General features: G+C 46.5%; 2 protein-coding genes and 1 long non-coding RNA gene across 3 annotated transcripts in view; 2 read left to right on the forward strand and 1 right to left on the reverse strand.

Annotated features, from left to right (window-relative positions):
* The first annotated feature begins 375 nt into the window (after positions 1-375).
* On the forward strand, positions 376-4,314 carry HOXD8 (homeobox D8). Its single transcript, XM_070731818.1, has 2 exons — positions 376-1,558; positions 3,090-4,314. The coding sequence occupies exons 1-2, from the start codon at positions 967-969 to the stop codon at positions 3,377-3,379; spliced, it is 882 nt and encodes a 293-aa protein (XP_070587919.1). The 5' UTR covers positions 376-966; the 3' UTR covers positions 3,380-4,314.
* A 5,368-nt stretch (positions 4,315-9,682) lies between these two features.
* Positions 9,683-12,205, reverse strand: LOC139156335 (uncharacterized). Its single transcript, XR_011557289.1, has 2 exons — positions 12,030-12,205; positions 9,683-10,350 (listed from the first exon to the last, which is right to left on the reverse strand). It is a non-coding gene; the product is annotated as an uncharacterized lncRNA (long non-coding RNA).
* Positions 11,957-12,231, forward strand: part of HOXD3 (homeobox D3) — a 61,233-nt gene continuing 60,958 nt past the window's right edge. The window contains exon 1 of the mRNA XM_070731815.1: positions 11,957-12,153. The gene's annotated coding sequence lies outside the window, so the exon portion shown is untranslated. The remainder of the gene's footprint in view (positions 12,154-12,231) is intronic.

Raw genomic sequence — 12,231 nt, forward strand, 5'->3', positions numbered from 1 at the left:
GGGCCTTCTCCCCTCCATGGCTTCTCCTCTTCCTCCTCCTTCTCCCCAGCCCGAGATCCTCGGCGTGTAAGGCCCCGCTCTGCTTTTCCCCTCCAGCCCCTCCAGCACTCTGCTTGATCTGCCCTTGATCGCGCTTTTGATTTTTTGCGCTCAGGTCTGGCGGCGGAGAACCCGGCGCTTTACCAAAGGGCGGGGGGAGGGGGGCAGAGGGTAGAGGTTGCTTGCCAGGGGCATCGAGGGGGCTACTTTTAGGAAGGAGGGCAGGCGGGCTGGGGTTACGCCTCTCCCTCCCTCTCTCTGTCCTTCTCTCTCCCCCTTCTCCCCCTCTCTCCCCCTGTGTGTCTCCCCTTCTCTCCCTCCCTCTTCCTCCCTTCTTTCCTCCCTCTCTCTTCCCTTCTCACCCTCCGTCTCTCTCCCTCCCTCCCTCTCCCTCTCTCTATCCCTCCCTCATTCCCTCCCACTCTTCTCTCCCTTCCTCTCCCTCTCTCTCCCTCCCTCCTTCCCTCCCGCTCTGTCCCCTTCTCTCCCTCGCTGTCCCTTTCTCCCCCACTACTCTCACTCTCTCTCGCCCCCCCCCCCTCCCAAAACTTAGTTTGGTTTTTTGGCCTCCGGAGGTTCCGCGCGCCAAGCCAAACCAACCCTCCTGCCTTGCCCTGAACTCTGGCCCCCGTGAGGGAGTGTGGGGCGGCGGGACGGCCGGTTGGTGTGTGCCTAATAGGAAATAGTAAAAAGCAGTGAGGCAGGTCAGTCGGCCAGGGATTACGGCCCGGCTGCCAGCTCGTCCGCGGAAGGCAGCCGCCCGAGCAGCTCGGCCCAGCAGCTGGGTTATCCGGGCGGCGCCTTGCGCGGGCCTCGGGCGGCGGAGGCGGTGGGCGCTGCTGCCGTGGCCGCTGCTCTCTTCGACTCGCTGCTGCTGCTGCTGCTGTGGCGGCTGGCGGCGCCTCCGCTCGCCCCCCGCCCCGCCCGATGAGCTCCTACTTTGTCAATCCGCTGTACTCCAAGTACAAGGCAGCGGCGGCGGCGGCGGCGGCAGGAGGGGGCGAGCCGCCCATCAATCCCGCTTACTACGACTGTCACTTTGCGCCCGCCGCCGCCGCCGCTGCAGCCGCCCTGCTCTACGGGAACAGCGCCGCCGCCGCTGCAGCCGCCGCCGCGGCCTCCGCCTCGGTCTACCCCGCTGCGCCGCCGGGTCCTGGGCCCGGTCCAGCCGTGGGCGCCGCGGACTACTTCCACCCTTCTCCCCTCGCCCCGCTCCCGCCTGCCCACTCGCAACCGCCGCCGCACCTGGCCCGAGGGAGCCCCTCGCCCTACCCGCCTCCCCCGCCTCCTCCTCCCCTGCAAGCCCCCTGCGCCGGCCTGCCTGGCTCAGCGGAGCCGACCAAGTTTTACGGATACGATAATTTACAGCGACCGACGGTTTTTACGACACACCAAGAGGCCGAGCTGCTCCACCAGTATCCCGACTGTAAATCGTCCTGTGCTAACATTGGCGAGGAACCAAGGCCCTTAAATCAGAGCGCGTCTCCTTCGCCCGTGTTTCCCTGGATGAGACCACAAGGTTGGAACCGAACTCCCCTCGCCTTCCTCCTGCCCGCCCCGCTCCCTCTCTCGACGGCGGCGGACTCTCTTTCTCCCTTTCTTTTCCTTTCCTCCCCTTTCCTCTCCCATTCCTTTCATTCCTCTCACTCTCTTTTCCTTTCCTCTCACTCTCTCCTCACTTTCCTTTCCTCGCCCTTTCCTTTCATTCCACTTTTCCTTTCCTCTCACTTTCTTTTCTTTTCCTTCCTCTTTTCCTTCCTCTTTTCCTTTCCTTTCTTTTCCTCTCCCTTTCCTTTCTTTTTCTTTCCTCTCACTCTCTTTCCCTTTTCTCTCACTTTCTCCTCACTTTCCTTTCCTTTCATTCCTCTTTTCCTTTCCTTTCCCCACACTTTCTTTTCCTTTCCTCTCATTCTTTCCCTTTCCTCTCCTCTCCCTTTCCTTTTGTTTCCTCTCACTTTCTTTTCTTTTCCTTCCTCTTTTCCTTTCCTTTCCCCTCACTTTCTTTTCCTTTCCTCTCATTCTTTCCCTTTCCTCTCCCCTCCCTTTCCTTTTGTTTCCTCTCACTTTCTTTTCTTTTCCTTCCTCTTTTCCTTTCCTCTCACTTTCCTTTCCTTTCTTTTCCTCTCCCTTTCCTTTCTTTTTCTTTCCTCTCACTCTCTTTCCCTTTTCTCTCACTTTCTCCTCACTTTCCTTTCCTTTCATTCCTCTTTTCCTTTCCTTTCCCCACACTTTCTTTTCCTTTCCTCTCATTCTTTCCCTTTCCTCTCCTCTCCCTTTCCTTTTGTTTCCTCTCACTTTCTTTTCTTTTCCTTCCTCTTTTCCTTTCCTCTCACTTTCTTTTCCTCTAACTCTTATCCATTCCTCTCACTTTCCCCTCACTTTCCTCTCTTTTTCTTCCTTTTCCCTCACCTTTTTCTCTCTCTTTCTCTCTCTCTCTCTCCTTTCTCTCTGTTTTTGCTTTCTTTCTCTTATTCCCCACCTCTTTTCTTTTCTTTCCTACGTTAAACTAAGCCGCCCGTTTTTCCACCAAATCCTTTTTTTTTCTTTCTTTCTTTCCTTCTTCTTTTACGGTTTATATTATACTGTTGTTACAGTGATAGTTCCTGGTTAACAGCACACTCAGTACAATTGCTTCTGACAATATTAGGATTTCAAAAAAAACCACACAACGCCCAAACCACAAACGGTTTGAACTGTGGCACGAAGCCGATAATTTGGAAGAAACAAAAACAAACCAGACAATATTTCAGATTTTTATGCTGAGTGTTATCTGCGTTTCGATCAAGTACTGTAGACTCAGAGTACTTGGATTTATAGAGAGTTAATTCGCTTGGTTTGTTGTAATGGAGGAAAGAGCTCAGGCTTTGTGCATTGGAAAATAATTCGCTCAACATACTTTGCTCTCGGGGACAGGAAAGCTACAAGCGCCGGGGTTGTGAGCCAAGCACCGCTTTGGGTTGTTTTGTTTCCTGTTTTATTTATTTATATATTTATTTATTTCCCCTTTCTCCCCTTTTGTAAAGAAACGCTGCGCTTTTTGTTTCCAACAGCAGCTCCCGGGAGGCGGAGAGGGAGGCAAACCTACAGCCGTTTCCAGACTTTGGAGCTGGAGAAGGAGTTCTTGTTTAACCCCTACCTGACCAGGAAGAGGAGGATCGAAGTCTCCCACGCGCTAGGACTGACCGAGCGGCAGGTCAAGATCTGGTTCCAGAACCGGAGGATGAAATGGAAAAAGGAGAACAACAAGGACAAGTTCCCGGCCACTCAGCCAGAGGAGAAGGAAGGAGAGGTCAAAAGGGAAGCCGACGGAGACCTCGAAGGACAAGTCTCGGCAAATTAAACCTTTCCTCCTCCTGTTGCTGCCGCTGCTGCTGCTGGGGGGGACCTTGGCCAAAGACTTTGGGGGCATCAACGGATAGAGGGGACAGGGACTTGTCTCGGTCTCTGCCACGTCCATCATGGTTGGGACTAACCTCAAGGCGCCTTTTGTTGTCTTTGAAAACTACCTTCTGACGTTTCTGGGCTAGATGAGAGTTAGGCTTTTGTTACTGCACTGGGCGCCTTCTTAGCCGGATTCCCATATGGCTACTGCTGCTGCACTTTCTACATTTTCTATTGTCTGTCCTTCCTTCCTTCCTTCCTTCCCTCCCTTTCTTTCTTTCTCCCTTTCTTCCTTCCATTTCTTTCTTTCTTTCTTTCTCCCTCCCTTCCATTTCTTTCTTTCTTTCTCCCTCTCTTCCTTCCATTTCTTTCTTTCTTCCATTTCTTTCTTTCTTTTTCTTTCCTTATTTTTTCCTTTTTCTTCCTTCCTTTCCTTCCCTCCTTCCTTCCGTCTTTCTTTTTTTCTTCCATTTCTTTCTTATTTTTCCTTCCTTCCTTCCATCTTTCTTTCTTTCTTTCTTCCATTTCTTTCTTTTTTATTTCTCCCCCCCCCCCATTTCCCTGTGGCCCTTGATACTAAAAAGAGTAGCAGGGGTTTTTTTACCTATAGATTTTTACTGGGGATTTATGTTTTCCTCCAAGGAGGAAACGTCCGGCCTCTCTTATTATACTTTAAACAATCAAATCAGCTAAATTGCACTTCTTTCGGTCGTTTCAAATTCTTCAGCTCCCCCTCCTTTCTCCTTAACTAAGTTAATTAAATAAAGGAAATAATGCGTGGGCGGGTGAGGGACAGTAAGGAAATATTTTAATTTGAAACACTGATTCCCTCCCCCTCCTTTTCGTTATCGATAATCAAAATAAGAATAATAAAATCCGACTTGTTATTTATGACCCGGCTTCTTCCTTCCTTTCTTCCTTCCTATATTCCGTCTATCGTAGAAAGTAGCTTCAACGTAAGCGGGCGAGCTACAGAGTCATTCGGGCACCGTTTCTCCGAACACGGCTTTTGTTCTGGGCCCTCCTTCCAGCGGTTCCTTGCCCACCTCTTTGGAAAAGCCGAGCCTAACCGGAGAACCGAGCCGTAAGCCCAGCCGCCTACGACGGAAACTCGAAGGCCCATTCCTTGCCTTCTTTAGCCTGCGTGTTTCGGGAGGAAAGCGAAGCCTGTTTTGTTTCAGGACGGCTAAGAAAGAATTCGTGCTCAATTGAAGGCAGCAAAGTTATGAAGGCCGCCAGGCTTTTGTCCGGCAGGCCGCTGTAAAGCGCAAAGCCTCCCAGATTCCTGCCGGAAACGCGAGTGCGAAGATCAGCTTCCGATTGATTTTCATGGGATTTCAAAGCAAGCGCCGATTTCCTCTGGTTTGGCTGGGAGAGAGAGCGAAAGGCCAAACCAACCAAGGCTGGGCTCCTCTCAAAACCCTGAGCTTCCCAGACCGTTCTTTACACCGCGTGTTGCTTCTTTGCACCGGTCCGCTCTTGAGAATGGCTGTTGCATAGTCTCATTCTCCATGGTTGAGAATTGAACATTGTACATTCTCGTGCATGTTGTTGGGAATGGATATTGTGTAATTCTCACGTATTGTTGAGAAGGAATGTGGGCATTTAAAAATACATTTAAACGCACGCTTCTTTCTCATTCTCATTTTCTTTCTCGTTCTCTTCCTCGCCCGTAAAGGCGCCCTTGTAAACATTGAGCGCAGGCTTATTCGTGGTTAGTTGATGTAGCCACGGCTTACTAAAACGAACACAATGTTCTGCATTTGCAAAATCCGGTAAAGCAGACACGACTGCTTTTACTAATAATATGCTCGACTAAGATGGGGCTGGTTAGTTTGTGCTCCCCTAGTCACCACAGCCGCGAAGTTCCGACCGGATCTTTCTTGAAGACAAAAGGTTGGATTTGGGTATCTGGAAAAGGCCGTCTAGTTACGCACCCTGTGTGCTATCCGTATTCAATCGATCAAACTCGCACGCACATATGAGGTGTGTTTTTTGTACAGTTCAGCGTGAAATAGAAGCTTTATTAGGAACATGATTATTATTCAATTTTCGTATTAATAATAACTCAATCCCAAATGTCGGTTATTCCCTGTTTGCCTTTCTTAGTGGTTCTGACTAAGAGATCTGCTAGGATTATCTTTAATCTGAGTATTTCCAAAATCAGTTATAGCCTATTTACATATACATATACATCATATACATACACACACACCCTGTTCCCCCCACAAATAAGACATCTCCTGATAATAAGCCCAATCGGGCTTTTGAGTGTATGGGCAATAAGGCCAAACACTTATTTCAGGGTTCAAAAAAAATAAGACAGCGTCTTAATTTGGGGTAAACACTCTGTGTGTGTATGTGTGTGTGTGTGTTATATATATACTAGATCTATATTTACTATATGTACTAGCTCTATACTAGTCTCCCTTCCTTTTCATTATCAGCAAAAATATGTTACATACATACATACATGTAACGTTTTTGATGATAATGAAAAGGGAGACTAGTATAGATCTATACTAGTATATATATGCTAAGGTTAATACATACATAATACATACATACATACATACATATATACATACATACATACAATATGTATACACACACACACACACACGTGTATATACATATATACACTGCTCAAAAAAATAAAATAAGGGAACACTTAAACAACCCAATATAACTCCAAGTAAATCAAACTTCTGTGAAATCAAACTGTCCACTCAGAAAGCAACACTGATTGACCATCAATTTCACATGCTGTTGTCAGCACATTCAACTTCATATAGAACAAAGTATTCAGTGAGAATATTTCACTCATTCAGATCTAGGATGTGTTCTTTGAGTGTTCCCTTTAATTATTTTTTTTTTGAGTGGTGTATATATATATACAGAGTGTATACATTCTGCTCTACTAGGCGTAATCTGCTGGGATTATCTTCATTTTGGGAGTGGTGCTTTTCTTTGGATCGACTGGTGCAGTATCTTCTTTCTTTTCTTCCTGTAAACAGCAGTCCAAGCATGCTGGTCTATATCTGGGAAGACCCAGAGATGTTCAGAAGCCTGGTTGCGGAATCAGAAACAAAGGGAAGTTGAGGAGGCGGTCCCAGCAACAGCAAGGACATTCCTACATACCTTCTCTCCCAAAGCCTTACCGCAGCCTAGTCAGAGGGACCAATAGGGTGGGAACCTTGTATTGCAGTGTGAAAGAGGGAGACTAGTTTGCCTAAAACCCTCTAGAGAATTCTGGAATAACTGGGCAAAGATTGGAAGGTGGTTTACGTTGAAGATGGCAACAAGATTCTACAGCTCAGGCTCCTAACTACCATACTGTTACCATAAATGAGGGACAAACTGCAGTTAGTAACAATGAAGCTCACAGGTCTGTAGAAAGAGAGAAGGCTTTTTAAGCACCTTCAGCGAACTTTCCTCTAAGATGGAGAGTATCCCCCCCTCTCTCTCTCTTTCCCTCCCTCCCTCCCCCCCCCCCTCTCTCTCTGTGAATATTTGTAGATAATAAGTAGAAAGTTCATAGATTCCTCCAGAATTTGCCTAAATCTCTTTCTGGTGAATTCATTTCCACTTCTTCCTCTGTTTAGAAAACAGAACGAATTTGCTTGTGTGCATTAATTACACATTTGCTTTTATTTATTTTATTTTTTATTTATTACTTTTATTTTATTTTATCTGCTGCTTGGCTGTCTATCCTCCATACTAACCTACCTAGGTTTCATGCTCTGGGGAATCCAGACCACGATGGTCTTTCGAGACTGAAGGATGCCAATGCAATGCAGCTTTTATTTATTTTTATCCCTTCATTATTTTTACAACTAATCCCCCACCCCCAAATTTATAATTTACAATAGAATTACTAAGAGGGATTGACCTGCTACCCTGCTGTTGTTTTTTCCTGGTCTGTAAACTTGTACACAATTGTTTTATTTTACATTGTTTCTCTCTGGTATAATTCTTCTCACTCATTCGTGGGGAGATCCACCCTCTGAGCCACAATGCAGGAAAGAAATATCAAAGAGCACCTTTCCATATCTATAGCAATTCTTATCCTATCAGCTCCGTTTATTTCCATGAAATTTTATGATGTTCTCCAAACTATTGCTTACAGCCTTTAATGGGGAGTTGGTTTCTTTTCCGCCACATCGCCCGATGGAAGAAACCATTAGTATCCTCTTGGCAATTTTAAACAGGATGCTTTTCCGCCTTAAAGATGCAGCTAAACTAAACAACAACAAAAACCCTTTCTCCATCAAGAAGCCCCTGGTTGATTGTGGTTCAGAAGGCTGTCACCTGAACCGCTTTCATTTCACAGCTCCAAGATAATTGTTTAGAATAGTGCTTCCCCGTGCAATTCACACACAATTCTGCCTTTGGAGTTCCTGCACCTATCAACCCCAGCTGGCAGTGGGGAATATGGGTGCCATCCACGGTATCTAGAAACCAGTAGTTGAAAGGGATAGGTTTTACAACTGACCGGTACATAGAGAGCAGCATTTACACACAGTGGATCAGGGTTACATCTTTTTGAAACCCAGGACACGCTAGCCCTAGGAATCTTCTTGTTGCACCGCTAACCAAGATATATATACTGCTCAAAAAAATAAATAAAGGGAACACTCAAATAACACATCCTAGATCTGAATGAATGAAATATTCTCATTGACTACTTCATTTGCACAACTACTGTATTCCATTTGCACAACAGCATGTGAAATTGGCTGTCAATCAGTGTTGCTCCCTAAGTGGATAATTTGATTTTAGAGAAGTTTGATTTACTTGGAGTTACATTTTTCTACACTGCAAAAAAACCAGTCTTCCTCCTCTTTCTCTTCTTCTTTCCTCCCATCCCCCAAAGGTCAGAAATCCCCCCCCAAAAAATGCTAAAAGGCAAGCAGAGAAAGGTCTCTGGCAACCTTTGCTGTGTGCTGCATTTCTTCAGAGCTTGTTGAAAACTTAGAAATTGAGGGTCATCCGCCTGTGTATCACCTCAGACAACACTTCCTCCACTTCAGAGCTGCTTTTTCGTAACTGGTGTACATAAGCTCTTTCTCTCCCCCCCCCCAACCATATAATTCTCTTTTCTTTTAGGAAACCTAGTTTGGGCTTCAGTGAACACACACAGCACAGTTGTTGAATGTTGCACAGAGTTTTTTGCTCTATAGGACTCTCTGCTGCTGCATTAGCCTAGGTAGGTTCCTTCTTGGATCCAAAGGGGTCCCTCCCTGCTTTGAAACACACACACACACACACCCTCTATTTTTCAGCATTACAGTAGCAGGCTGGGAGCTTATCCACGTGAAGGGTCTGCGGCAAAAACTGCAAAGCAGACGATTTGGTGCAGGAATTTGCATAAATGCGGCAAAACGCCTTGCTGGTCATTCTGCCTTTAATTTATACAGATTAAATTTACGGAAGCAGCCCCAAAACCTGGCAAAGGAGAAAGTGCATTTTATCTAAATATACATATTAAACAATGAACAAGCGTGTAGTAAATAGTTTTAATTGTTCTATATTCGTATTGTATTTTGTAGGCCACCCAGAGTCCACTGGAGCGGATGTCTAGATTAAATCTAAAAATAATAATCATAAAATAGAGATGAAATATATCTTGCTGGCTAACCACAAGACTTGCCTGAATGTTGCAATGCTGACTTTGTATTCCGCAGAAGTTAAGTCCTGAAAGGTTAAGTGGAACTGACTTCCAGGTGAATATATGCTTGCAAGCAGGGTTGTTACGAGGTTTAGAGAATCAGTGGGGGATGGGGTGTCTGTGCTATGTCTGTGTTGGATTTTGCAGATTTCATACAACACTTTAACTGAAGGAGGCGTCCATTTCCCCCCCCAAGTTGAACAAAGAGGGTGCCTCACTTTTTATGCAAAGCTAGTTCAAAATTAAACTAGCATGCTCTGAATGAGGAAAGACCTATTCTTTGCTAACTGTAAAGTGTTATTTTTCTATAGCATTCTGTAGTAAAAATCACCCCCAAAGCTGGGCTTCCTCTTCTCCTCAAGTCTAAAAATTGGCACCAAAAGCAACACTGCCCTTTGTGTCTTTTCTTTCAAGGCAGCAGCCATTTTGAAAGCAGAATCTACATAGTCCTTCAAGGTGATACATCTGCATTTTAAACACTGGAACTCAGTCTGTTTGTGTTACTGATTTGGGATTAAAATCCAAGTGAGCACGAATCTGCCAAGATGGCCACTTCCCTTCCACAGCCCACTTCATAAATCAATTCCACAATATGAGCCATAAATGTTTATTTCATACAACTTCACAGAGAGAGAGTGGAGGAGAAAAACATTAATGGGTTTACAACAAGAGGCAACAACATTTACCACAGCCAATTCCACTCATTTGCTTTTCTGGATTTAGGGCAGTGGGGAAAAAAAGATTTCTTTTGCTTCTTTCTCCAGCCTTAACATCTTCCTTAGAAGAAAGTCTTTTTGATTTCAGTCCTACTTACTTTGTGTCCGCATAAAAATAGTAATTTCTAACAACTAATTAAGATTTTGTTTTTTTAGGGATGTTTTATTTTTCTTTTTTTGAAAAGAATTATGTACCAGCCTGTCAACAATTGCAGTCAACCATTGCCAAAAGATGAATTTCACTCCATTGTACAGAAACAGCGCCCAATGCGACAAAATTTAGGCAATGGCGATTTGAAAAAAAGAAAAGAGGAGGGATTTTGAATGGCTAATACCCTAAGAAAGAATAGAGGAACAAGTCCTTGTGGAGGAATCATCTATCCAGATTCAGCTGAGCTTTGGAAAGCCAGTGGTTTTCCTTTTCTGCCTTTTTTGGGGGGAGGGGCAATTCTTGGTGCATTTATTCTTCTTTGGAGTTCTGCACTTCTCCATTGCTGCAAGGCAACTGGATTCCCACAAGACCTATCTGGAAAAAGCCATTTTCTGCAAGCAGAAAGAAAGTCAAGAGAGCCTGTGATTTCGATTTGTTTCCTCAAAGAAAGTTGCTTTTAGGCCCCACCATTAAAGTAACACTTTCTCAGGGGCCCTGCTCCTGCCTGAACAGCAATTTCCAATTTTCGACACTGTACTCGAGTTAGATAGATAGATAGATAGATAGATAGATAGATAGATAGATAGATAGATAGATAGATAGATTTATTATTTATTATTTCGATTTCTTGGCCGCCCTTCTCTGGAGACTTTAGATCAGTGGTTCCCAACCTTTTCTTGGCCAGGCCCCACCTAAGCCTCTCTAAAATCCTGAGGCCTCCCTCTCTCACATATAATTCCTCTTATTCAAAAAGTGAACTACTCACAGGGGAAGCCTAAAAGGCCATTAACATGGTTTAAACAAGGTTCCAATTGCCCCCATTAAAAATCAAATTGGTCCCCTGTAGGGCGATAGATAGATAGATAGATAGATAGATAGATAGATAGATAGATAGATAGAGTAGATAGGTAGGTAGGTAGGTAGGTAGGTAGATAGATAGATAGATAGATAGATAGATAGATAGATAGATAGATAGATAGATAGATAGATAGATAGATAGATAGATAGGCAGGCAGGCAGGCAGGCAGGCAGGCAGGCAGACCCACGTTTTGATGTGAAGGATTTCTCACATTTGAAAAACGGGACAAGAACAGGTTAGAACCAAGCGGGCTGGCTTTCTACTTTGGTAGGCCTGCTAGAGCCGCTTAGCCAGGAAGGGAGGGTTGAAGGGTTAGGGTTAAGGCCTAAGGAGACAGAAAGGCTGCCTCGCCTCACAAGCCAGGCAGGCATCGCGTGCCGCTTCCAACTGGGCCTGGAATGAGAAAAATCCAGCCCAGAATTAAGGAGACTCCTCTGCAAGTTTGGCTCTACAGACCTCCCTCTGACTTCCCTCCCTCTTTCTCAAACTGCGTAATTTAGGCCCAGTCAGCAGCCGCCGCTCTCCTCGGGCCTCAGACGCGGTTCTGGTGGAGCTGGGAGCAAGTTAAGCGCAATGGCGGGAGCAGGAGAGAGAGAAAGAGAGAGAAAGAGAGAGAGAGAGAGGAAAACGTATTCTACTGGGGTAGGGGGGGGGTAGCTGCAGCGGCCCGAGCTAAAAAAAAAATCCGCAAGGAATTGCAGTAAATTCCTTTTTGTTTGAAGAAAATTTACAGCTCGGTAATAGAGCTTTTACGACCGACTTGGGCGCGTCATTGGCTGCGCCTGGTCATGTGCGAGCGCTGCTGGCTCTCCGGGCCCTCTTTCCCCCCCCCCCTCTCGCTCCCCCCCCCCCTTCTCTGCCTGATTTCCCTGGCGGATTTCACCCCTGCATTCTCCTTTCCCAGCGCCTTTCAACCCCCGTCTTTCCCCCCAACCTTTGTCTCCGATCTGTGGCGCATTCCGGCTGGCTAGGCTCGGCGGTGCCACCGAATCGGGGGATGATTTGGGTTTTTTTTTCTTTTGCAAGCTCCCCCCCCCCCACCCCGATCCAGTCCGCTCTCCTCGCCTTTGCCACCCCCTGGACGAGGCGCGGAGGGCGGCCGAGACGGGTGGGCGGGGAACGGCGGGGGTGGCGGGAGGGCGGCGAGCCTAGCCAGCGGGGCAGCTTGTTTCAGCCCTGGCCACAAAAGCTCCCTTTCCTTCGACGCCCTACCTGCCTGCCTGCCTGGCGCTCTTCAGGTTCTAACTGGACGCGGCTCCCTCAACCGAAGGCGCCCTCGCAATGGATTACAGGGACGCGCCCGGATTCCTCGCCGCTCCGCCCTGGCAGCGACCGGGTAAGGAAATCCTTTCGTTTTCATTTCTGAACTCTCGCCGCGGGGGCTTCCCTTTCCCTTCGGCTCTGGAGACGCCAC

Source organism: Erythrolamprus reginae, chromosome 1 (genome assembly GCF_031021105.1).
Source record: "Erythrolamprus reginae isolate rEryReg1 chromosome 1, rEryReg1.hap1, whole genome shotgun sequence".
Classification (NCBI taxonomy): domain Eukaryota; kingdom Metazoa; phylum Chordata; class Lepidosauria; order Squamata; family Dipsadidae; genus Erythrolamprus; species Erythrolamprus reginae.